Source organism: Hipposideros armiger, unplaced genomic scaffold (assembly GCF_001890085.2).
Source record: "Hipposideros armiger isolate ML-2016 unplaced genomic scaffold, ASM189008v1 scaffold_81, whole genome shotgun sequence".
Taxonomy (NCBI): Eukaryota; Metazoa; Chordata; class Mammalia; order Chiroptera; family Hipposideridae; genus Hipposideros; species Hipposideros armiger.
In genome coordinates, this window is record NW_017731431.1 from 2156111 (window position 1) to 2183479 (window position 27369).

Sequence of the window (27369 nt, forward strand, 5' to 3'; positions counted from 1 at the left end):
CCTTAATAGGTCTCCACCCACAGTGTGAAAAATACTGTCCCAAGCTACCTCAGAACAGTGATCTTCTATGAATAACTTTTAAGTGCACCTAATCTTTGGAAAAATAATTATAAGTTTTACAATAATTGCAATGTCACAATAATAGAAATGGGACATACAGATTATTTCATCTTGTAAAATTAAATTATTGCAATTTTGGCTATATGTTTCTATTTGGTACATATATGTGACTATATGTGTACATATACATACACATGTAATAAAGGAAAAATGCTTTTAGCTGTTCTGCAAAACTATTGGTTCTCTGGCATTAAAAGAAAACAGTTACTCTAAATGTTTCTGCTTGACTCCAAAAGAACTCCATTAAGAATGCATTCGACTTGGTGCCAGTAGGTTTTGGTAGTGCCTTGAGGCCAAAATAATCTTTCTCTTTCCAATCACAGGAGAAAGAACTGAAGTCATTAAACCTTTAATACAATGCCACCGCGCTGCTTTGGAGGCGTATACGATGGAATAACAAAACCTGAACTGGGTTGCATCCCAAATGCCTGCCCACTCAGTGAACTGGCACGGCCCGGAGAAGACCAAACCACGCGGGATCCATCCCTGAACTGGCGCGAAACTCTCGCGAGAGACCGGTTCCCATGCACTATCGCAGGGTGTCCACAGGCTGTCTCCTCCCCGCCGGCTTCCTCCGCTACAGCGGGGCGGGCCGGAACTTTTATCCATAGGAACCGGTTTACACAGTAGAGTGTTGCCGGCCGGCGTCAAGAAGAATAGGGTGCCATCCTCTTCCTCTCACCGTCGCCGCCGCGGAGCGGAGCCGAGCAGATCAGATCGAGGAGCGCGGTTACCGGGCGGGCTGGGTCTATGGTCGCTCCGCGGGCCGCTCCGCCGGCTGGTGCTTTTTTATCAGGGCAAGCTGTGTTCCATGGCAGGGAACTTTTGGCAGAGCTCCCATTAGTAAGTGACCTTCCGTCTTCCCAACCTGGGCTGGCTCTTGGGGGGGCGGTGCGGACGGGGCCTGCGACTCCCCTTGGCCTGGATCCCGGCCCCTGTCCCGAGCGCCGCTGAGTCTCCCGGGAGGTGGCTGCGGCCGGAAGCGGGATGCGTCTTTCTCTGGCAACTCCTCTCTCCCCGCCCCCTGGCCGAGTTTGGAAGGTGGGGAAGATCTGTTAGCGGGAAAGGTGGGGGAGGCGGGTTCAGTCCCCGAGGTAGGAAGGTTCGGGATTTTAATTTCGGATTTTTTGCATTAGCTAGGCCTGGAAGGGGGTGGAGTAGGATGGAGTGGGCACAGGCATGGGAAGTGTGACACGACACGGTTCTGGACTGTGAGGCTGGCTCTTCAGGACAGTTGTGGTTGGTTCACTTTTTGCCTCGGATCTCTTCAGTGGATTGGCATCGCAGTCTTTTGTCATTCACTTTCTGTCTTGAGTGGGTTTAATATTATTTTGAGGAATGCTGGGAGTCAGACTTATTTCTTCTCACTAACCGATTCCTGCCACTACCTTATGCCTACTTGGAGTGTTATGTTGGTAAGGTATAGGGCAGGTGCTCTCAAAAGTTATCCATTTTATTAGTCTGTGCCTTATATTTTAAGTGTGTATTTTCCATTGACGTTGCCGACTTCTTTAACCTTTTTCGTGGGTAAGTTTTTTTCTGTCAGTGACCATAGAAGAGCTAGAATAATATTAAAAATATTTTCCCCTAAATACATTTGTTTAAGCAGTCAGGAAGGTGGCTGCCCAGACTGACTGAACTTAGACTAGACTTTCCAAGTACAGTTGGAAGACGAACACAACCTGATAAAGATGATATCTTAGTGTAAATAATTTTTAATGCTAAGAGAGAATTAGTAACCGTACTTTAGATTGGATTCTGTGAAAAAGATGGATTTCTGTTCATTCTTTTAGCCCTTTGCAGGAGAAAAAAAGGAACAATGGGCTTGGAAACTTTTCAGAAAGCAAGTTTTCCTCTTGCAATAGAGTGATTCTGTGGAGATGAAATGCTATAGACGCTGTACTTCTGACCGTATTTTTCTTTTACACTGTTTCACTCTCTTGAATATTTGCTTGGGCAAAATTAAAATACAGGAAATTTAGGCAATGGAGAAGAGGTATTCTGATGAACTTTGAAAGGTGAAAGAATTGATAGGTAGCTAGCTAGCTGCTGATTGTCAGAATTTTTAGATGTTTTTCAACTTAAAAAAAAAAGACCCTCTCCTCTTTCCATAAGCATTATGCCACAATGAGAATGCTTATCAAAAAAGGGGCAGGATCTATTTTATAAAAACAACTGTTTTTTCATGTTTCAAGTATAAAATTATTATAATATTAAATGTGCTGTTTTGAAACTGCCTTGCCTCCCAATTCAAATAGTCCTGGTGGAAGGGGGACACTTGCCTTTCTCAAATTCCTTGAGAAGCATGGAGTCCCTGTTCTGTAAAAGGTAACAAGTATGAAAGACAAGACAACTCTGGAAAAACAAACAAAATAATTATGAAAGCCATTGTTTTAGGTGATTTTGGTGAAAGGAAAATTGACGTGAAGTATGCTGTATTTCATGACTTTAAGATGGACATTTTAACATTTCCGAAATTAGCATGGCGTTTTTTTCTTAGTAGCACATAAAATAATGGTGAATGTTAAAATCAATGTCATCTTAAATTTGATGAACTGAGGTATTTATAAGTCTTGGTTTATATGCCATACTGTGTGCCGTGAGGAAAAACTTAAATATTTGTGAAATTTATTTAAAAAAAACCCAAAACATAAAATGACTGTTGAGATGAAATTAATGACAATTCTGGAACAGAGCAAATCACAATATTTTCTAGAAAGTTGTATTAGAACACAACACATTCTTTGACTATGATGCAGTCAAACTAAAAGGACAGTAAATACTTTCTAGGTAGACTGAATGGATTAATGAACAGGTAACAAAAATTAAAAATATAAAATTAACTCTGGATATTTTATTGTATCAAAGAGGAAACTGGAAATACAGTTACATAATGTCAAGGAAATAACATAATGACATCAATGTATAGCCATATATTGTAGCCAAAGCCAAATTTATAAGAATATTAATATCCTGAATAATTTAGAATAAAAAGAGATAAAATATTCTACTTAAAAAGGAAACAGTGAAATAAACCTAAGGAAGAAAGGAGTAAAAGTAACACTGATATTAATGTATTAAAAGAAAAAAAAAAGTCGGAAATTATATAACAGCTGGTTCTTTGGAAGGGAAAACCAAAACAATACTTCTAGTACTGCTAGGTGAATCCAGTGAAAAGGAATAATACAAAAATACAAAATTAGGAATGAGAAAAGTAAACAAACCTAGATGTACCTTTGGGTTATCTCCAGGGTAATAAATTTGAAAGTCAAAATAAATTAAGAAAGTTAGAGAGCTACTCCTTAAAAGATGCTCCAGGCCCACGTTATTTCATGAGTAAATTTTTTCCCACTTTCAAGAGGCCCAGATATTGAAATTGTTCTAGTTCACATGGAAAGAAAGAAAGCTTTCCAGTTTTCTTTATGAAGCTACAATAACGCTGGTAAAATCTAGCAAAAATAGCACTAAAAATAGTTTTACTTTTGAATATTGATACAAACATCATAAAGTATTACCAAACGGAACCCAGCATATCTTAAGAGTATAAAAAAATGACAGTGATCTGGCCAGCCGAGTGGCTCAGTTGGTTAAGAGTTTGCTTAAAAGCGTGAACTCTGAGCAACAGGACCGCTGGTTTGATTCCCACATGGGCCAGTGACGCTGCGCCCGAGCTGAGCTGTCACTGAGCTGCCAACAGGTGGCAGGATGGCTCAGCTGGTGTAACAACAAGACTCCCTGTTTGGTGGTGGGCTACACCCACCCGCAGTTAAGACTGAACTCAGCACCTTAAGCTGAGCTGCCGTCCAGTTGGCTCAGTGGGTAGGGCATGCGCTCTTAACCACAAGGCTTCCAGGTTCGACTCCCGGATGGAATGGTGGCTATACCCACCTGCAACTAAGATTGAACACAGCACCTTGAGCTTAGAGTCCACAAGTTGCCAATGGGAAGCCAGATGGCGACTGGCGACCCAATTCCCCAACACTGTTCCCCTCTCTCAATTCCCCAAAACAAAATCTTAAAAAACAAAACAAAAACAACAGTGATTTTATTATAAAAATAGTTAATACTAGGAAACCTGTTAATAAACAGTGAAAGCATCAAAAAGACATCTAATAAACTGCAACATCTATTCTACACTAAAACTTACTAAAACAAATAGGATGTTTTCTTTTTTTTTTTTAATGAGAACTTATATTCAAGTACTTTCTTTTTTTTTTTAAGATTTTTATTGGGGAATTGGGGGGATGGGAACAGCGCTGGGGAATTGGGGGAAGGGGAACAGACAAGTTGCTGTCGTTTTGGTCTTCAGTCTAGTTGTGGAGGACGTTGCTTCACTGGCCCAAGTTGGCACCATCATTGCGCTCTTCCCGGGCGAGGCACATCAGTCGCCGGCTTCTGGACGGCTGCTCACTGCGGCTGCTGGCCGCTCACGCTGGCTGCTGGCTACACACGGTAGCCCATGGCAACCCACTGCCACAGGGGCTGCAGCCTACGCCGTCGCCAGCGACTCTCGGCAGCCCAGCTCCAGGTTGAGCTGTTGTTCAGCATCTTAGCTGTGGAGGGCAGTGTCACTGGCCCTCATATGTGGGATCCGAACCGGGGCCCTCTGGCATCCCAAGCCAGTTCTTAACCATCGCGCCACTCGGCCGGCCCTAGGATGTTTTCTTAACATGATAAAAACATCAAAGCATCAAGAGATATTTAATGGTGAAACGTTAGGAAAATTACTGTGCCTTTTTAACATTGTTTTAATATGCCACTGAATGCAATTGATAAGAGTGAGATACAAAAAGAATGATAAAGTTATCAATATGCAGAGATAAAATTTAAAACTTCAGTTAATTTAAGTATTCGAAATAATAAAGGTTTGATAATCTCACCAGTTACAAAATATCAAAATAGAAAGCTTTCCTTTAAATGAAGGATAGAAAAATGTAATTTACAAAGCGACAGAAAATCTAAAATACTTGAGTAAACTTAAGAAATGTATAAGACCTACAGGAAGAAAAAAATTTAATTCCATAGTAGATCATAAAGATTTTAGTAAGTGGAGTTTGATTTCTTGCATTGTAAAGGTATCATTTCTCTCTATATTGATTTTTAAATTTAATGAAACCCCAAACAAAACTTTGAATGGATTTTCTCTTTTGGGACTTGACATTCAGGTCTTTGAATAAAAATTATAACACAATAGCCAGAAATTTTGTGAAGAATAGTAGCAAGAAAGGAGTGTTTTCCATATATCAGATTTTAATTATTTAATTTTATATGTTTTAAAATACCATGGCATAGGAATAAGAAAAACAAATTAAAATGGGAAATTATAAAGAAGATCCAAATACAGTGATAAAATTATACATCAGGAAATACTTGGTGTACCAAAATAAATTCCAGATGGATCACAAATTTTAAAAAAGCCTTAAAGGTATTAGAAAATATGAGTGAAAATATATGTATATATGTATGTATGTATATTTATATATATATTTATAATTTGGTGTCAGGGAAGACCTCATGCGTGATAAGTGTAAAATCATAGTAAAATATGGGTATGTTTGGGTATATGATTCAGATTTCTGTATTACAAATAAATATTGTGAGATGATGAACTTGGGAAATATTTGCGGCATATTTGAGAGACATGATTTATCTATAATATACAAACTTTAGATCAGAAGAATTTTATTAATTTCAGTTGTATGAAACAACATGGTGAATAGACATTTACAAACCTCACAAAGTGATAACCCCAAGAAGTCTACTACGCATCTGACACTGTACATAGCTATTACCATGCCATTGACTGTATTCCCTATGCTGTACTTTACCTCCCGTGACTATTTTTAAATTATGGTTGACATTCAGTGTTATTTTATATTAGTTTCAGGTGTACAGCATAGTAGTTAGACATTATAATTTGTGAAGTGAATCCCCCCAAATAAGCCTAGTACCCATCTAACAATATACATAGTTTTGACACTATATATAATTTTTACAATATTATTGACTATATTTCCCATACTATATTTCACATCCCTGTGACTATTTTGTAACTACCAATTTGTACTTCATAATCCCTTCACCTTTCTCACTTATCCCCCCAACCTCCCTCCCATCTAGCAACCATCAGTTTGTTCTCTGTATCTATGAGTCTTTAGTTTGTTTATTCTGTTCTTTATATTCCACATATAAATGAGATCATACAGTATTTGTATTTCTCAGTCTGACTTATTTCACTTAGCATAACAACCTCTAGTTCCATCCAGAAGAATCTTAATCATAAAAAAGATAACCATTTCATTAGAAAAATGGACATGTTAGAATTATAATGTACAAAATAACTATATTTGGCCAGTAAAGACATGGAAAAACGTTTAATCTCAGATGTACACTTAAAGGAAAACCAAAATAGGGCCGGCTGAGTGGCTCAGTTGGTTAAGAGCTCAAGAGTGCGAGCTCTGAGCAGTAGGGTTGCCGGTTCGATTCCTGGCCCAAGCTGAGCTGCCACTGAGCTGCCAACAGGTGGCAGGGTGGCTCAGCTAAAAAAAACAAAAACAAAAAACAAAATAGTAAGATACAAATTTGCCTTTAACTTGTAAAGTATTTAAAATATTGGCAGTAACTCATAGGGTTAAATATTTTAAGACACTCTGTTCCTACTAAGTACTGCTAGTAGGAATGGAAATTGGTGTAACTTTTTTTTATTGTTGTTGCTTTACAGAAATGTTTACTTTTATGTAACATTTAGCCTTATTTCCTTTGTGGTTTCTGATTTTTTTTAAGAAATTTTATTGGGGATCAGGGTGTTTTTCCAGGACCCATCAGCTCCAAGTCAAGTAGTTGTTTCAATCTAGTTGTGGAGGGCGCAGCTCCTTGGCTCATGTGGGAATCGAACCAGCAACCTTGGTGTTATGAGCTTGCGCTATAACCACCTGAGCTAACCGGTGTGACTTTTATGGAACTTAACTTATGGAAAAATTTATGTCAAAGTTACCAGCAAAACTGACCCATCACTTCTACTTCTAGGAAATCATTCCAAATGTATTACTAATCAAATATATAAGAATGAATTACAAAGATATTCATTATAGTATTACTTGTAATAGTGAAAAAATAATCTACATGCTTATCAGTAGGGATTAACTAATAATGATGATCCACCCATAAAGCTGTGCAGCACTTTAAAAGGATCCTGAAGGGCCGGTCAAATGGCTCATTGATTAAGAGTTGGCTTGGGTTTCTTGGATATGTACATTTTGCTGACCCTCAGTTTAAATAGGTCATTATGTGTTACCTTATCTGGTATGGACTTTTTGTATACATCTATTTGTCTACATCTTCTTTTAAGTACATATCTTGCTTTCCTGATTAAACTGTAAGCTCCTAGTAAACAAAACAAAACAAAACAAAAAAAGAGAGTTGGCTTGGGAGCATGAGCTCTGATCATCAGGGCCACAGGTTTGGTTTCCGCATGGACCAGTGACGCTGCGCCCTCTACAGCTAAGATGGTGAACAATAGCTTGACCTGGAGCTGGGCTGCTGTGAGTGGCCGGCAACAGCATAGGCTGCAGTGGACTGCCGTGAGCTACCATGAGTGGCCGGTAGCGTGAGTAGCTGGCGGCCAGTAGCCAGCGAGAGCTGCCATGAGCAACCGTCTAATGGCCGGCGACCAACTGCCTCAGCCGGGAAGAGTGCAATGATCATAATACCAACATGGGTCCATGAAGTGACATCCTCTACAACTAGAATGAAGAACAAAAGGACAGCAACTTGTCTGCTCCCCTTCCCCAACGCTGTTTCCCTCCCCCAATTCCACAATAAAATCTTTAAAAAAAAGTAGACTTGATTAGGCAGGAGGAGGAGGCTATCAGTGTAATAAATTCTGAAGCAGCTTTTAACATGATTATAATTGTGAGGTAGGGCAATTAAATACTCTAGTTACTCATGAACAACTGAGAAAAGCTATACTTCATCAAATCCTCAGGCACCATCAATTGGTACCAAATAATTTCACCATTATATTATGTATCACTAAGAAAGAATAAATGTACTGCCAATTGAAAAGGCTAAGACACCACTGATTGTAAGACGCATCTTGTTTTCAAAGTCTTAGAATCAGTGAAATATGGTATAAGCTAATGATAGAGGAGAGAGAGAGACTGAGAAGGCAGAGAGAAAAGATTAGAATGGGGGTTTTTCAGGGCATATTTACATTTATTAGTGTGATAATTCTTGGTGTTGGAGTTTCAAGAAATGTGGGAAAAGTACTGTCCCTTCAAGGTTACTTGTGCTTTGTATTTCTCAGAAGGTTAATAACCTGTTTAATCTTAGAATGTTTTCTGTGACTTTGTTGATTTTCTATAGCATGTCTTCACATCTTTGCTTCTTCTAGTTTGCAATGGATTTTGGATAAACAAGATCTGTTGAAGGAACGCCAAAAGGACTTAAAGTTTCTCTCAGAAGAAGAATATTGGAAATTACAAATATTTTTTACAAATGGTAAACATCTTTTGAATTGTTTGAAATGGTATAGTTGATTATCTATAAATTAAAATGTTTTTGTATAGTAATTTGTGATGAGCTGTTTTATTCCCTACTTAACGTTTTATTTATACATATATTCTTTTTACAACTCATATTCAGTTATCTTTTTTGTTAAATGTTCTAAATAAAGTTGTTTGAATCTTACATGTCAGAGACACTCAAGGCAGCTACAAAGTGTTCATTAATCTCCCTAAACTTTTATCATGCATTTTAATTTAGTTTTTTATTAAATTTATTGGAGTGACATTGGTTAATAAAATTATATAGTGTATAAACCCAATTTAAGATTGGCTAAAGCAGAGTGCTTTGAGGATAAAGGATTCTTTGGATTGACATCCTATAGTAGACATTCCTATCTTACAAATTTGCTTTGGAGGGAAGGGGATTTAGAGGCACAAGATCCTTGCTCTGGCACATGGTGGCTTTGTCACATGATCTTTCTAACCTTCAGTTTACTATTCTGCAAACCTACCTCTCGTTTTGAGAATTCATTTTGGATTTTTAAATAAACTTTATAAATCTGTAGTTATAATGAGTTTAATAGGTGTTAGTATTTTCTTTTTATATTCTAAAGATAATATGAAAGGCATTGAAAAAACTTAGACTATGGAGGAGAAATACCTATCATTCAACCTCCTTAATACAAGAATATTATTTGCTGTGGGGCAATTTTATTTTTTGTTGTTGTTTGTGCATACTTATATACTTCATCCAATTTGCAAATTTTAGTACTGTGAGTCAAGTGGAGCGTTATAGCGTGTGCAGGTTTTTCTCTGTTAAAAATGAATGTAGTTATGATTTAATCACATGGAACTTATTGTTCAATGGTAATATAATGCTACCAGACGATACATTTAAAATTTTATTTTTTTTTTAGTTATCCAAGCATTAGGTGAACATCTTAAATTAAGACAACAAGTTATTGCCACTGCTACGGTCTATTTCAAGAGATTCTATGCCAGGTAAGAATTTTATTTTGGGAATATGTTATGCTTATTTGAAACTCTTATCTAATTTTGATGAACCTTAGTATAAATGAATTATGTGTTTGCCATAGTTAGCTTGATTTTTTTTCCAATGTGTTTTCTATATTTAACTTTCTTTTATCGTTTTTTAGGTATTCTCTGAAAAGTATAGATCCTGTATTAATGGCTCCTACATGTGTGTTTTTGGCATCCAAAGTAGAGGTATGAAATAATTTTCTGTTTTTCATCAAAGAATCTGTCCCAATTTTCACATTACCTGTGTAAAAATAATAACACATGGTGATTTATACAAAATATTGAAATTTGTACAAAACCAAAGAAATAAACACATCTTTACATATTCATTTAACAAATGCTTGTCTACCACTTACTGTGTATCAAGTGTTATTTTAAGTCCTTTTACAACTATAACCAACTTAATTCTCATAACAAACTGAGATATATAGTAATTATGTCCTCCTATTATAAATGAGGAAACTGAGCCACGGAGAGGTTAAGAAACTTGCTTAAGATCATAGATCTGGAAAGCAGCAGAGCCAGTATTTGAACCCTGGAAGCCTACCTTCTAATCCCATGCTCTTAACTGCTTTGCTTTACTACCTCTCAGACATTTATTGTTTGGCACCAAGTAGTAGTTCCATAAGTGCCACAGCTTCTTACTGTAACCTGAAAATGTCCCTCCTTCTCTCCCACATGCTTCCTATATCTGCTGTCTTTCCTCCTTGCCTCCTGATGATTAGCTGCCTTCTAAGCCAGAGGGAAGGCAAGGATTGGGGGCACTTCTAGCTATGTAGATTGTGTTAAGGAATCATTTCGGCAGTGAAGGTAGAGAAATTAGGTGAGAGAAAGAGAAGAGAGATGGGAACTTGCAGCTGAAACCAAATCTCTGCTCACCTTATTTACCTTTTCAGTATTTTTGAGAGAGCTCAAGTAAAATCCAGAAAATAGCAGCAGATGTTGACTGGTTTTCATAATAATCCATGGCACTCTTTAGCATTTTGAAACCTTTTTATTATGTTTTTATATTTTGATTATGTCTTTGAATAGTAATTGTATTCTTGAATGTTAAATCTAATTTTAACCTAGTAAGTTTACATTCCTTTATGTACTCATTTTGAATTTTGTTTTAACCATTATCTAGGTTTATTCATGACATCTTTTCCTACCTATTATCTAAAATAATGAGAGTTGACTGTATTAGAAATTATGTTGAGACAAGCTTTCCAGAGGTTTAAGGTCTTCTAATTTTAAGTGATAGTTTAAGGAGGCAGAACCAGCTTTGTTGTTATTAAGTTCTTTGATGGAAAAGGAAATATTTATAAATGGCCTGTATTATAGGCTGGTTTTTCCAAATACTACCATGTAATTTTATGTATCTGAAGCACAACCAGTATGGGAACCTAGACAAAATTTTTATAATCTTCTACTTTTTTCTAATAATTAGGTTGGGGGTTTTAATTTGTTTTGTTTCTTAATATCTTTTGTTATATGATTTACTGAGTAGAATCCTGTTTTATGGTTTACTGAGTGAAAATGTTCACTTTAAGAATTTTGGATAAAAAAGTATTCCTACAAAAAAATGTATCTTTTCATATTTGGTTATACCATTATTTTTATTTTTTTATTTTTTAAAGATTTTATTGGGGAGTTGGGGGAGAGGAACAGTGTTGGGGAATCAAGGAAGGGGAACAGACAAGTTGCTGTCCTTCTGTTCTTCAGTCTAGTTGTGGAGGATGTTGCTTCACTGGCCCATGTTGGTATTATCATTGCGCTCTTCCCGGGTGAGGCAGGCGCTTGCAGGCCACTGGATGGCCACTCACGGCAGCTCTTGGCCACTCACGCCGCCTGCCAACCGCTCATGCCAGCTACCAGCCACTCATGGTAGCTTTACGGCAGCCCACTGCAGCCCCACTGCAGCCTACGCCATCGCCGGGGAATTATGGCAGCCCAGCTCCAGGTTGAGCTGTTATGTTGTTCACCATCTTAGCTGTGGAGGGCGTAGCGTCACTGGCCCTCATGTGGGATCTGAACCAGGGCCCTGCTGCTGAGAGCTGGCATCCCAAGCCAGCTCTTAACCAACGCTCCACGGCCGGCCCTATACCATTATTTTTTTTATCTTTAACTATGACCAAACTTTTCTGTGTGTTGTCCAGTTGTGTGGGAATTGTATGAAAGTGGCACTTATGGAGATGTTCAGGTGTTTACTTTTTAGTTTCAGTTATTATGGTATGAGGTTTAAATGTGAATATACAATGGATATATATACGCACATCGTGCCCCTGCCACCCCTCTTTCCCAATAAGGATGTTGGTTGAACGTATTTGAATAGGCTAGATTTAGTTTTGTTTCTATTGTAGAATAAGGAACCAATTCTTGATTTTTCTGTTTTAAAATGAAGTGAAGGCTTTAGTAATCTTAACTAGGTTAGTCAAATTAAGTGAGACAATATATGTAAGGTGGATCACCTCATAGTTATTTTTACAATGGTGGCATAAAAAGTTCAAAGAGGAAATGGGAACTGACATTAGAAGTCTCATTCTATATCATTCTTGTCTTTCTGTTCCAAAAAAAATAATTGTTGGTGTGGTCTTTTGAGATCTTTTGGTGATATTAAAGTTTATCTTCAGAGATTCAAATGTTTTATTATTAAATGGCATGAAATATTTGTTAGTCCAGGTCCAATTGAATAAGAAGCATATTTATTATTCTTGCAATTAAGTGTAGAATCTAAACAATCTCCTTGGAAATTGAGTGCAGAAAACTGTCACTGTCACTTTAGAGTTTGAATTCTAATTTGATATCTTTCAGTGATGTTAAATTATAAAATTATTTAAATGCTGGTCTTAAATTGTAACAATTTTAAGGAAAGGTAATATTTTTAGAGATTTAAGTATATCATACTTAAAATCTCCAAGTAGGTAGAAGATGAACAGATTATATAAACATGGGGGAAACACAGGATATACTCTGTTTTGAATAGACCTCAGATACCCTTAGGTTCATTGGGTTTCTATGTACCTGATTGCATCTACTTTTCTTTCTCTAGGAATTTGGAGTAGTCTCAAATACAAGATTGATTTCTGCTGCTACTTCTGTATGTAAGTGCAAAAAGTATATCCTGCTTTAAGGATGTAATTCTAAAGAAAGTTCTATAGGACATGGCTTTTTTTTTTTTTTTTTCATTTTATGAGACCTGTGAGAGGTTAGTTGGGTTTATTAAATCTCCTGAGGTCACCTTTATGGCTAGTGTAGTTAGCTAAAAATAAAGTTTAAATACAAAATTTTAAGAACCACTTACAGTATTGACTCTTAGACATTACTTTTAAAGTTAAAAAATGGATAGTAAGTATTGATCCAAAAACATCGACTCAGTGTCTCTTCTTTTTAAAATAAGGGTTAAAGAAAAACTGTATTTCCCAATTTTATTGTATTTTATTGCTTCCTAATGACTAGCCATTGTGTCATTCTTGTGGGTGGAGTAAACTATTTCTTTTGCAACTGTAATGTATGTTTTTGATGATAATTATGTATTTTCCCTCCATACTGAAAAACATGGGGCAGAAAAAACTGCTGAGTCTGCAGTCATTAGAGCTAATTCTAAGCCCCCGTTCTGTCACTAAGCAGCAGCTGAATAACCTTGAGCAAGCTGTTTTACCTTTTGGCCTTAGCTCTTATCTAAGAAGATGCGGTTTAGCTGCCTGTGAGTTATGACAGTAAAGAAAATAACATTGTAAAACAAAAATTGTATAGTATTGTATACAAGGATTAACACACTGTGCTCTATCTTCATAGGTTTTGTAAAAAGACATCACCTAACAAAAGATAATTCAGATTTTTTTTTATAGATTAATTTTATATTTTTGGGTCATTCCCTTTTCTGAGAAGAGCATAATAATCTAGTTCAATCTTTTCTTTACCATATTTTATTTTTTTAAGGAGAGAAGAGTAGTAGTTTTGCCACAGAATTTAATAGACCAAATATATTACATTGATGAAGTACTGAATTGCTCTCTGGAAAATCAAATTATTAAGAAATTGGAAACACCCGGAAGGAAATCTACCAGAATGTTAACGGTGCTTCTCTCTAAGTACTAGATTATAGGTGCTTTATTGTTCTCTGACATTAGTCCCAGTTTTCCACATTTTTAGAAGGTATATATTTTTTCAAATATAAAATATCTGTTACCAAGGTTTGTTTATTTCTCATACAAAGACTTAAAGGTATATTCGTGTTTGCTTACCAATGAGTCGGAAACTTTTAAAGGAGACCATTTTCTTTATTTCATAAATTTTATAGTGTATTGGATAGGTCCAGCCAGACAGCTTAGGTTTCAGATTTCAGCTCCAGTGCTGTCTATGTGACAGATTAAGCAAAATACAACCTCTCTGTGTCCCAGTTCCTTATCTGCAAGATGAGTATATTAATAATATCTGTGTCATAGGGTTGTTGAGAGGATCAAATGAGTAAATATTGATAAAGTTATTAGAACAGTGCCTTGCTCAGTGGATTAGTTTCCTAGGGCTGCCCTAACAAAATGTCAAAGACTGAGTTGTTTAAACAACAGAAATTTATTTTCTCACAGTTTTGGAAGCTAGAAGTCCAAGATCAAGGCATCAACAAATTAGTTTCTCCTGAAGCCTCTTCCTGGCTTGCAGATGGCCACCTTCCTGCTGTGTCTTCACATGATCTTTTGTGTGTGTGCACCCCTAGGGCCTCTTCTCTTAAAAGGACACCAGTCCTGTAGAGTTAGGGCCTCACCCTTATGACCTCCTTTAACTTTAATTACCTTTTTAAAAGCCTCATCCAAGTACAGTAACATAGGGGATTGGGCTTCAACATATGGATTTGTGGATGGACACAATTCAGTCCATAATACTCAAGAAACTTTAGTGGCTACTATCATCATTAACAACAACAGCTTCATTATCACTGAAAAATACTGTACTGCATGTAGTAGTATTAAAATTAAAAACAAGGAATTTAAGGACAAGAAAATAAAACATACATATAAAAATGTTAATACAGAAGAAAATAAGTGGCATAATAGAGTTACAGAGAATGCAGTGAATGTTTTGAGTGGAAAAAGATCATTTGTTACATGAATCTAGAAAGGCTTAAATAGAATTTGGTGAAGAAAGATAGAATTTGAACCTAGGGAAATGTAGGGGAAAGACAGTTTAGAAACACTGAACTGGTTGGTCAAAAATAAGGAAAGCTAATGATTTACATTCAGTGAATGGTGAGTAAGGAAATAGTGGAGAAAGTCCTACCTTGCCAAGGCCAGATAATAGAAGGCCTTCGGTGAGGAATCTGCATTTTGCTCTGTTGACAGTGATGGTAACCTTTGAAAGCTTCATTTTTCAACATGAGTGTGATGCCAGAATTGTGTATTAGGAAGGTGACTCTGGCTGAATTATGTAAGATGAATTGGGGGAGTGTGAATCAAAGCAGACAGGCACATTTTGAAGTTTTTCACATGCTACAACATGGCTGAACCTTGGGGACATTATGATAAGTGAAATAAGCCAGACACAAAAAGATAAATACTGTCCACTTCTTCTTTTTTAAAGATTTTTACTGGGGAGTTGGGGGATGGGAACAGCGCTGGGGAATTGGGGGAAGGGGAACAGACAAGTTGCTGTTGTTTTGTTCTTCAGTCTAGTTGTGGAGGATGTCGCTTCACTGGCCCAAGTTGGCACCATCATTGCGCTCTTCCCGGGTGAGGCAGATCAGGCGCAGGCTTCTGGACGGCCACTCACTGCGGCTGCTGGCCGCTCACGCTGGCTGCTGGCTACATACGGTAGCCCATGGCAACCCACTGCAGCAGGGGCTGCAGCCTACCCCGTGGCTGGCAACTCACGGCAGCCCAGCTCCAGGTTGAGCTGTTGTTCAGTATCTTAGCTGTGGAGGGCAGTGTCACTGGCCCTCATATGTGGGATCCGAACCGGGGCCCTCTGGGGTCCCAAACCAGTTCTTAACCATCGCGCCACTCGGCCGGCCCAATACTGTCCACTTTTTATGAGATACCTAGACTAATCAAATCAATAGAGAGAGAAAGTAGAATGGTGGCTGCCAGGGGATGGAGCGGGGAAGAGAATGGGGAGTAACTGTTTAATGAGAATAGAGTTTCAGTGTTGTAAGATGAAGAGTTCTGGAGATGGACTGTGGTGATGGTTGCACAACAATGTGAATGTACTTAATACTATTAAACTGTATACTTAGAAACAGTTAAAGATGGGAAATTTTATTTAGTGTGTATTTTACCATAATTTAAACCAACCCCCCAAAAAAACAAAACACCACCTTCTGAAATACATATAAACTGCAAACTAGTGAGTGCTATCACCACAGGGTGCTGTGAGAAATAAAAGCTAACAAGTTTAAAATGTTATTGAAGTAATTCAGGCAAGCACTAATAAAGTCTTAAAATAATGTTTTGGCAGCCAGCAGGAGAAAAAGCAAGCTAGACTTGAGTGATAGAGCCAGCAGGACTTCTGAAAAGAAAGGATTTAAGAAGAGTCAAAAACAATATTTAAGGTTTCATGCCTGGACATTGGGGAGGTGAATGTGGTACCAGGAGAGGAGAGTAAGTGGGTTCTGAAAAGAATTAAATTTAATCTTAGACATTCTAGGTGTAAATGTATCAGTACAATATCCTCTTAGAAATGTGAAGCCAGTGATAGAAATTTGGAATTTGATAAATTTTAAGAAAGAGAGTTACGTAGTGTCTTGTGCTGCATAGAAAATGTGTATCAAAGAAAAAAACCTGACCTTTGGGTTTGTGCCTTCAAGAGACAACATGATGTCATTAGACCCTATCAGGTGGGGTAGAAGCCAGTTTGCAAAGAATTAAGAAGTGAGTAGGTGCTGAGAAAAGGAAAATAACTATAGTACAAATATATGAAACAGCATCAGTGAAGGGGGTTGGGTGGGGGGAGGTGCTGACCTAGTTAACTTTGGAAATGAATATAGTCTGTAAGACTAAAGGCAAAAGGAAATGCACATAAGCACTGTACTCCAGGTAACAAGTTTGACACCCATGAGGGTACAAGTTAACAATTCTGATACTGCCATACATGTATGGTGGAGTTGAACAATTCCACTAAATGAATATAGCAGATGTTAAGAGCCAGGTTTCTCACTGCTGGATTGGGAATTCACAGATAAGCAAGTAGAGGAGACCAGAGTCATCAATGTGGTAATCAATTAGGGTTAGAGATATCATTACGAACTCATGTTAGATAGTTACACATAAATGTATATAGATACATGGGTGTGTGTGTGCGCATGCATGCGCGTGAGTGCGCTCTTTGTCAGTTAAGAGAGTCTAAAAGCACTGATACCCTAGTAGCAATGAGCTCACCTAGTACCCCGATGTTTGTTTTTAATACCATTCTCCAATAAAAGGAACTAAGGCTTCTTGGAGAAATGGATGATTCTAAGACTAGGGCAGGAAAAATACAAGATGGACCTGGAGCATCTTATAGTGCCAATAGTAAGCAACTATTCAAAACCAAGACCAAAAGCCTACATTAATGGGGATATGTCAAAGAGACACGGGAGCCAACTGAAATGACCAAATTTCCAACAATGACCAAAGCTGGAAGAATTTTAGCAACAAAATAAAGTAGTAGTGGATTATAACCCAAAGTAGAAAATAAATATCCATGCATCCATACTGATACAAATAAATGACTGAATAAATAAATAAATAAATGGAGAAGAGACAAGTCTTCCATGTGGAAGAATTTCAGATAGCTTATGTAGCTAAGTCTACCTTTAAACATGGGAAGCATAAATTTCCACTCCATAGGTGTTAGCTGTGCATAGTGACTTCCTTCTAATGTATACATTATGAAAAGTAGGCGGGGGAGATACCTTTACAGTGGAGAAACCTGACAAACACTACCTCAACCAGATGATCAAAGTCAATATCAACAGTGAAAAATCACATCAATAGTATGTACCTTTGAGGTGATATGATGAAGTGGCACTGTGGTTTAATCATTAGATAAACATAAGAGATTCCAGTAAAGGATCAACCTACAAAATACTTAATCAGTATTTAAAACTGTCATAGTTCTTAAAAACAAGAAAATTTTGAAAATCTGTCACAAACCAAGCAGAATCTAAGGAGATATAACATGTAAATGTAATATACCCTGGATGGGAGCCTGTAATAGAGAAATGATAACAGGTAAAAACTAAGAAGACTTGAGTAAATTATGGACTTTAGTTAATAATATTGGTTCATTAATGATAACAAATGTATAGTACTCATGTAAGATGTTAGTAACTGGGAAAACTGAGTGACGGGTGTCTTAGTCTGCTTGAGCTGCTATATAACAAAATATAGGCTAGGTGGCTTAACCAACAGACATTTATTTCTCACAGTTCTGGAGGCTGAGAAGTTCAAGATCAAAGTGCCTACCTTGATCAGTTCCTTTTTTCAGCCATGATTTTGTTTCCTGGCTTCCTTCTCATAGTGTTCTCACATGGCAGAAAAAAGAGGCATCTCTGGTCTCTCTTAATCTTGTAAGAAGAATCCCATTGTGGGGGCCCCACCCTCATGACCTCATCAAAACTTAATTAACTCCCAGAGGCCCCATCTCCAAATAACATCACATGGGGTTTAGGGCTTCAATATACAAATTGGAGGACACAAACATTCAATCCATAATAGGGAGTATATGGGCACTCTCTGTTCTCAGTTTTTCTGTAAATTTAAAACTGTTCCTAAAAAAAGCAGAGGAATATAACTTGGTACAGGTTTTTTGTTTTTAAAGGAAATTTGAGCATGTTGATAAGTGATGAGATAGACTTATTGGAGGAGGAATGGCTAATGGTGCAAAAAAAATTAGGAACTATCAGTTGAGTAGATGAAAGCAAATGCACAAGTGGTAGGGAGAGCAAAAGAGAGGACAATGCATTTTCCTCCATGTTAGAAGAAAAGGATTAGAAGATAGAAGATCAGTATTCAGAGCAGCTTTTATCGTGGAGTAAGAAAGAAGTTGACAGCATCAGTTAAATCTAATCTCAGTAAGTTAGGTGTCAAGGTCCAGGGGTTAGGGGTGTAGATTTGTTTTATTTACAAAGATCATTTTACCTTGTTGATTGGTTATCATTATATAAGTTCCTGTTTTACTTGTATACTTTACATCTTATTTACATCAGAAGGATTTGTAAAACTCAGAAACCTTAATAGATATGTTTTCAAATTAAGGGAGACAGGAAAGGAAGGATTAAGTATATATTTCCTAATGTCAAGTTTAAATGGTTTAGGTTTCAAATCTTGGCAGATGTTATGCATCTAAAATAGCTGCTAGGATAATCATTTTACAAAATAAAACTTTTTGAAACTACAGTACAGAAAATAAATGAAATTCTTTTTAATCTGTATGAGGTCATTTGGGCTTTGTACAAATGGAAGGGATCCCAGAACAGATCCTCTAGAACCTGCCATTAGTCACTTGATTAAATGAAATGTTGCATCATGATGATTTGAATACAATTATGTCAAATAGTACTTAAATATATATATATACACTAATACCATTTTGAGGAGATGGAGGATTGATAATAGTTTTCTCATTTGTACTTTTTTAGTGACTAAGATTAGTAACTGTATGTATGTGTTTTTGTGTGGTATGAAAAAAGCCCGAGAGACCTTTGCACATATAATCATGCTTTTATTAAAATTTATCTTTTGATAAGTATTTATTATAAAAAGTTTAGAAAGTACACATTAGTAAAAATCTTTTAAGTCTCAGAGATAACCACTGTTAACATTTTTTGGTTGTATTATTTTTCCAGTTTATATATATCTGTATTTACAAATATATACATATATATTTGTGAACACATATACAACTTGTGTTCCTTCTAAGCTAAAATATTGAAGAATAAAACAATACCATTCTAGAGCTGGAAAGATTTTAGGGATGATAATAGCCAGTGCTTTTTTTTCAATTGCTTTATTTTTTAGGCTTCAGAACCCTTAATATAATAAATATATAATTGAGACTCTGTGATTGTAATATAGTGGGGGCCTAGGGCTTCCTGCCACTCACTCCTTCTCCTAGCCTGAAAACAAACAAGCATTTCCAAGCGCCCCTTCTAGAAATGATTTAGCCCTACCTTTAATATGCTACAGTATGTTAAAGACATTTTGGGTGAATTCACTTTCCCATTTTCTCAGTTTAAGTTGTTTTTTGTTTCCTGCAGTAAAAACTAGATTTTCATATGCCTTTCCAAAGGAATTTCCTTATAGGATGAACCATGTAAGTATATTGTATAAAGTAAAACTATTTGTCAAAGTTGCATATAAACTAGCTCCATTTTATATTAGAATAAATTGAAGCCTCCTAGAAATGGCAGTTTCAAACACTATATGAATATAAACTTTAATTCTAAATAAAGCTAAATTGGTTCTATCATTTTTAAAGATACTTCATAGCATTGATTATAAAACTTGGGCGTTTGGGTCGGCCGAGTGGCTCAGTTGGTTAAGAGGTCGCTCAAGAGTTTGAGCTCTGAGCAACAGCGGTTAGATTCCCGGCCCGAGCTGAGCAGCTGCTGAGCTGGCAACAGGTGGCAGGATGGGTGGCAGGATGGCTCAGCTTAAAAAACAAACAAACAAAAAAACTTGGGTGCCCAAATCACTTTGGGAACCTAATAATACTGATGGCAGGGCCTCTCCAGACCAACAAAATAAGAATTTTCGGGCTTGAGGCCTGGGGACTGGTATTTTCTAAAAGCTCCCAGGTGATACCAATGTGCAGTTGGAGCTAACTACTATAATGGAATAGTACGAAAACCATATTTGAAATTTTACATTGTTTTAGAAGATGAATTTCTGTTGATTTTTTTTTTTTTTTTTTAGCTGAGCCTCCCTGCCACCTGTTGGCGCTCAGCGGCTGCTCAGCTCGGGCTGGACCCAAACCGCTGTTGCTCAGAGCTCAAACTCTTGAGTGAGCTCTTAACCAACTGAGCCACTCGGCTGGCCCTCTGTTGATATTTTAATAGGCATGTCCTCTTTTCACGTGGCAAGAGATTTCTTCATTCTATTTAAATGGTATTTTTTGGTTTCATTTTTAGTATTCTTTTCTTTTACTGATTTATAATATAACAACATTTAAATGGAGATAACTATATTTTTGCATTTGTTGAATTGGAAAATCTGAAGTTTATACAGGATATTTTATGATACAGGATATTTTAAACAAATATAAATAATAAGAATGCTCAGATTTCCACTTCCACCCCCACTAAAATTAAAGAAAGTACTTGGTGATTTGCTTAGGGAAAAAAAAGACTATTTATATGAAGCTGGTTTTTCCTTTTAAGGATTAAAATGCTTTATAATCATAATTGCATGTATTATGTAATAGTAAAAAGTGATTTTTCTATATGTTCATTCTAACATAAGCTGCTATGTTTATTTTCTTGATTTAAAATTTTGGTAAATTTTTGTGATAAGTTACTATGTCTATAATTGTTGTTAGACTAAGTAGACTCATCTAATTTGCTTTCATGTTGACATTTATAATCTTTTTTTAAACAGATATTAGAATGTGAATTCTATCTTTTAGAACTAATGGTAAGTATATTTCTTCCCTGTGATTAATAGAGTAAAACTTATTTTCAAATTTAGTGAAGTCAGAAATTATTTAAAGAAATGATTGTAGGGAGGTACATTTTAAAACCATCCAAGTGATACATGATGGTGAAACCATAGTACATAGCAGCATCATCACCTGTATCCTCTTGGAAGCCTGTAAAATGATTTGTATATCCTACTTAGGATGGGAATATTTTTCTGTTCTATAGTAACTATAATAAAAGGATTACAAGCAAACCAGTCAGGACATTAAACCACTGTCAATTATTTGCACAATTTGTGTATGTGTGTGGTGTTATTTAAAGATAGATTATGTCTTTGGCAGAATTCTGCTCCTCCAGTTGGGAATTACGGATTTATAGGCTAATAAGAGGTTTCAGTGTGTTGCAGATGTGACACTTTGAGTCTCTAAGGGAATGGATGCTGACTGACTGCCAACCGATTTACCAAGGTATATTCCAGAGAGAGCACTGCCTTTACTATTAGAGTTTAGGGCTGCCATACTGCTTGCTTAAGAGAATTAAGAGGGAAGCAAGCATGAGTTAGAGAAATACATAATTACAAATCAGTTGGGTAATGATAAGGTTTTTGTGTTGTAATAAATCTGTTTTTATACATACACATTTTTTAAACTGTTTCTAGGATTGTTGCTTGATAGTGTATCATCCTTATAGACCTTTGCTCCAGTATGTGCAGGACATGGGCCAAGAAGACATGTTGCTTCCCCTTGCATGGTAATTAGAACAGAAGTTATTCATAGTGTAACATGTTATTAGCTAGGAAGGTTGACCACTAAATATTAAGTTTAGTATTTTTAAAGTAATTAAACTAGTGCCCCAATATATTTTATGTTGAGCAAAATATCTACTTGTTGAATTTTAATAACTACATTGGTACAAATGCTAAAATGATAAGGATCTTTAAATTATCTATTTGATTAATATTTCCATTAAATTTTATTATTATGAAAAACAGACTGTTTACATAAAAAGACAGTTTATCTTTAAAATTATCAGAATACTTTTTTGGTGGTATTCAACATACATATGAATTCGTTGTATAATTTCTGGTTCCCTATCTGATTTTCTAATATTTTAAAAATTAGAAAAAATCTGTTCATAATTTATTGTGAGTTTTTAAATTTTTAAATATATTGAGCTGTAATTTTATTCGTTAAAAATGCTTAATACTGACACATTCATGTATCCATCTTTTTCCCCTTGATGTTTCACCTTTATATCTGTGCTTCAGTAATATAAAAGAGAAATAAATGTGTACAAAGATGGGAAATATGGCCCTCTTTTGGGGGAAATGTACAATCATATGAGGTAGTTCTGGTTTCAGTAATAATATGATTTACATTTCTATAGGAGGATAGTGAATGATACCTACAGAACGGATCTTTGCCTACTGTATCCTCCTTTCATGATAGCTTTAGGTATGTAAGTGTGGTGTACCTTTATTAGTTAAATTGTTACAAACCTATTCAGGTCATCCTGAAATAAATTTCACCCTATTGTACTTTATGTTTTTATGTCCCATGAAGTAATAGACTAATCCTTGCATGTGAACTTTCAATAATATGAACTGCAACTGTCACAAATCAGGATTATTGTCCCCCCACCCCCTTTTTTGGTAAGTTTTTTTTTAATCATCTAAAATAATTCTAACCAGTGTTTGAATAGAACATTTTTATTTCTTTAGGGTGGGAAGTTCAGAATTAAATCCGCTGATATTAGTTGTAACTTCCATAAAATAACTGGGCCTTTCATTTCCTGAGCCCAGTTAAGTCCTCAGAGGTTGAGTAAAGGAGCCTCTGTGGTCCTGAATGCCTTTGTGGAGAGAGAAGTTGGCTACCACTCTCTTATCTGTAGAAGGCAGTATTGTCATGAGTTTGAACATGGTCTTTGGAGTCAGATTATCTTAGGTTTAAACTTTGCTTCCTTTATAATTGTGGGAAAATTATCTAATCTTTCTGAGTTTGTTTCCTTAATTATAAAATGTGGAGGATACTAACAACTCTATACAGAGTTGTTGCATGAATTAAATGAGCTACCTTGTAGAGTACCAAATATTGCCTGCCGTATGTTAGGCACTTGTTAGTTTAGTTTCTGTTCCCTTTCTTCTGTTGCTATCCATGTCCTCTGGATCCCACCCCTCCCCCATGGCCTGGTATTCTTTTACCAGTCCGGACTTTTTGTTTTCTCTTTTTTCAGTTACTCCTTAAATGTTAATATTTCTTAGCCTTCTTACATCAGGGGTGGCAAATAGGTTATAGTTACATTTTTTTAGTATTAGAGGCTCCCCAAAAGCACTGTATTTGGCAAGATTCTAGAGTGGCATCTGGGTTCAATGGGAAGGAATGCTGACATCTGCATGCGTAGGAAGGAGGGAGTGGCAGGCCATGTGCCACATCTTTGCCATCCCTCCTGTCTTTATTCTTCCTGTAGTTTCCCTGAGGCTCTTGGCTTCTCTCTCTTATGTGCTGAAACATTTAGATTTCTTCATTTCACCAAGATCTTGCTCCTAAGCAGTTCTTTATATCCATCTTCTTTATAGATAGATAGCTCCACTTGGCATCTTACTGGCACCTCAGACTCATGAACAGGACTAAACTCATCACTTTGCCCCAAAATATGCTCCTTTTAATGTCTTTGCTAGCTTGGTGAATAGCGCTAGTTAGTTACCTTAGTTGGAAATGCAGCAGTTAGGCTCTTTCATCTCCTTTGATACCTCATCTAACTGCTAACTAACACCTATTGTTGAGTATTGGTAGCCAATACCTCTAGTAATCTCATAGCCATCATCTCGTTTCTATCCAGTCTTCTTCCTGACCAGCTGGCCTCCAGCATCCCTGTTTTCAGAGAGCCAGCCAGTCTATCCGCCATACTTGAGCTAGGCTAGTGGTTTTCAACCAGACCTAATTTTGCTCCTTCGGGGATGTTTGGCAATGTCTGGAGATGGTTTTAGTTGTCATAGCTGGGGTGGGATGCCACTGATGTCTAGTGGCAAAAAGCCAGAGATGCTGCTAAGCATCCTATAGTGTACAATCCAGTCTCAGAATCGTCCAGCCCACAATGTCAGCATTGCCAAGGTGGAGAAACCCTGAGTTAGAAATAGAAAGAGCTTTTTAAAATGCAGAATTTGTCCTCCAATTAAAACTTTACAGTGCTCTTCCCAATTTCTGGATAAAATCCACGGGTGTCAATTTTTTTATAAAATCCACAGCCTCTATTTACCATTTATATACATACCAGTCTCTGTTCCCGCTCTCACCTTTTTTTAAGACTTGACTAATATCACCCTTTTAGTGATAGCCTCCGCCCCACCAAACTTTCTATATCATCTCACTCTGGGTTTAGGATGTCTCCTCTACCTCTAATGTACTCCACATGTGCCCTTATGGCATTTCCCACTGTGTTTTAATTACTTGTTATAATTTCAGTCCTTTGGCCTCTCACTCCTTCCTGGACCTAGCTTACTTTCTAGTTTCATTTGACTTGGAGCACCCAGTGCGTCAGTTCACATTTGAGTCACTGTTTGCCTAGAATGTCAAATTTAGCGGAATCATACATGTAACCACCTGGGAATATAATTCTTAACAAGCTGGGATAGGATCAGGGTAGCCAAGCTGCTCAGTAGGAATTATATTGGGCAAAATTATGATATAGATTGTTTTTCTTGGTCATTTTTACTATCTTTATTAGTTGTAAATGATGTATATAATTATATAGTATAAGTTTTTCTTCTAAGCTCTATTTTATTACAACACTCAATTCTATACTAGTGTGCCAAATCTTCACCTAATTTGATTATGTGCTAATGAAAAAGCAGAGGCAACAAATACTACTTTCAATTGAAATATCAAAATGTAGTGAACATTGAAATTTGTCAGTGTATAGATTGGCTGGGATTTTTGCTTTTTTGGGTTTTTTTTCATCACACTGACTTCTGATTGCATTTTGAACACTGCTTTGTATCACTGGTCAGGAATCATTTCCCTGCTCTAATTTTCTCATTGGATTTTTTTCCTTTCTAACATGCCCTGATTCTCAAGGCAGCTGTACCATGCCTAGCACACAGTGAGGAGCAGGGCATGTCAAGAACCTAAATATAGTCTAGTAACGTTTTCTGTCTGTATCACATTAAGTTGATGGGATGGTCAGTAGTAACTATTACATGAACCTATACAATTTTTAAAAAGAATATTTAGACATATACATGAAAATTTTAAGTGAAAATATTACCTTTAGTTCTGAGCCCATATACTCCATGTTTGTAGTTAAACGTGGGTCTTTGTCTCTTGTTTCCTTTCCAGCTTGCCTACATGTAGCCTGTGTTGTACAGCAGAAAGATGCCAGACAGTGGTTTGCTGAGCTTTCTGTGGATATGGAGAAGGTATTCTTTAAAATTCCCTTAGTTGAATATAAACTTAAAACACAGCCTATAGCCTAGAAAAATGGTTTTTGCCCTTTTTTTTCCCTTTCCAAAGTTAGGTGTACCCAGATGAGGAAAAAAAAAAGGACTAATTTGGAAACTCAATAAGACAGATTTGTAGCTGCCAATTTTTAAGCACCTTCACTTGTGTACAGTAGTTAGCAGAGAATCAAAACAACATCTTTTGTGCACTACCTCCCATTAAATTGTTTGAAACAATTGGCATTAGAGGAATGGACTCTATAGTGGCAAACTCCTTCATGATTTAGACCTCTATTCCTGATAGTACCGCACTATATTATTTTGGTTTAAGGTATCAGCAGATAGAAAGAAACCAACTGCAGAGAGATGGGTAAGGATGGATAGGGCATACATGTTAAAAAATGAGAGGCTAGGAGGAACAGCCTAAATAGCAATGTGGTAAAAACAGTGCTTTCACATTTATCAGGATTATCTTATCTAGCCTGAATACTAAAGGATAGAAACTCTTATCTTTTCACTGTTTTCTGAGAGAGGCCTAGTATGTGCTGTGTATTCTTTACATATTAAATGCTGTTTAATATTGCCAGTGAGAACTTTTCAAATGTTTTCTTCTAGATTTTGGAAATAATCAGGGTTATTTTAAAACTATATGAGCAGTGGAAGAATTTTGATGAGAGAAAAGAGATGGCAACTATTCTTAGTAAGATGCCGAAACCAAAACCTCCTCCAAACAGGTACTTTGTAGAGTTTAATTATGATTCCATTTAATTACGTATTTCATATGTATTATCACAATTTTTCAAAGATTACATTTTGGTTTTTTCTTAAAATTTCTTCTAAAACTTCATAATACATACTAATTTTTTGTGTGTGTGGAAAGAGAAGCAGGTTTATTCAAAATGCTGGCATTCTGTGAGGATGGTGGACTCCTATCCAAAATCTGTCCCCCTACATACTAATTATTTTGTTTTTTAAATTTGTGACTTGATAGATTAAGACTGCCTCATTTAAAAAATTTAATCTGATCGTCTATTTAGCAAGATCATCTTTTCCTAATGCAATGGCAGGTCTATTACAGGTATCCCTCAACATGTGGCTATATATTGTACATAAATTGAAACAGGACAGAATTAGGCGAGTCCATCTGAAATTCAGTGTTCTGTAGTAGTCCCGTGTCATTTTGACTCTGTGCCATTTTATTTTTTCACTACTGGCTGTTACCCTGTTTTATAAATTTCAGTAGAAGTTTTCAAAAACTTAGATTAGTGATCTGATGTAAAGATAAAGAATTTTGGCTTTTGAGTGACACAAATGATCCATGACACACAATAACATAATTTTACTAAATATGCATCACTTGTACTAAGGGAGTTTTGTTGTTTTAATAGGATCTGTTCATTTAGTTCAGTGATTCTCGGCTCTCACTGTACATCAGATCATTTGGAGTAGGGAAACAAGGACAGAAGGGAAATAAATACTGCCCATGTTAATCATTTATCAAGAAAAATAAGTTATAAAACATTAAGATAGATTCATAGATCTGATAAATTAACATCACAGTTTGGAAAAAAATAAAAACACAAGGAGCTGTTATAAGGCAGTTATTCAAACAGCTACCTTTGGATGCATTTTTTGCAGAAATTCCCTGAGTGATTCTCCACTAGTGGCAGGGCCTGAAG

The 27369-nt window shown here is 36.5% G+C and overlaps 1 protein-coding gene across 2 annotated transcripts in view; it reads left to right on the top strand.

Moving 5' to 3' along the window:
• Positions 1–542: 542 nt before the first annotated feature.
• CCNC (cyclin C) overlaps positions 543–27369 on the top strand; it is a 32838-nt gene continuing 6011 nt past the window's right edge. The window contains exons 1-11 of one of the 2 annotated variants that reach the window (XM_019643657.1): positions 543–963; positions 8513–8619; positions 9542–9626; positions 9782–9851; positions 12697–12748; positions 19876–19931; positions 21215–21250; positions 21914–22005; positions 22642–22709; positions 25590–25669; positions 26306–26424. In XM_019643657.1, the coding sequence (XP_019499202.1) occupies positions 932–963; positions 8513–8619; positions 9542–9626; positions 9782–9851; positions 12697–12748; positions 19876–19931; positions 21215–21250; positions 21914–22005; positions 22642–22709; positions 25590–25669; positions 26306–26424 (797 nt within the window). In that variant the 5' untranslated portion in view covers positions 543–931. The remainder of the gene's footprint in view (positions 964–8512; positions 8620–9541; positions 9627–9781; positions 9852–12696; positions 12749–19875; positions 19932–21214; positions 21251–21913; positions 22006–22641; positions 22710–25589; positions 25670–26305; positions 26425–27369) is intronic. The other variant, XM_019643656.1, reaches the window with a different exon arrangement.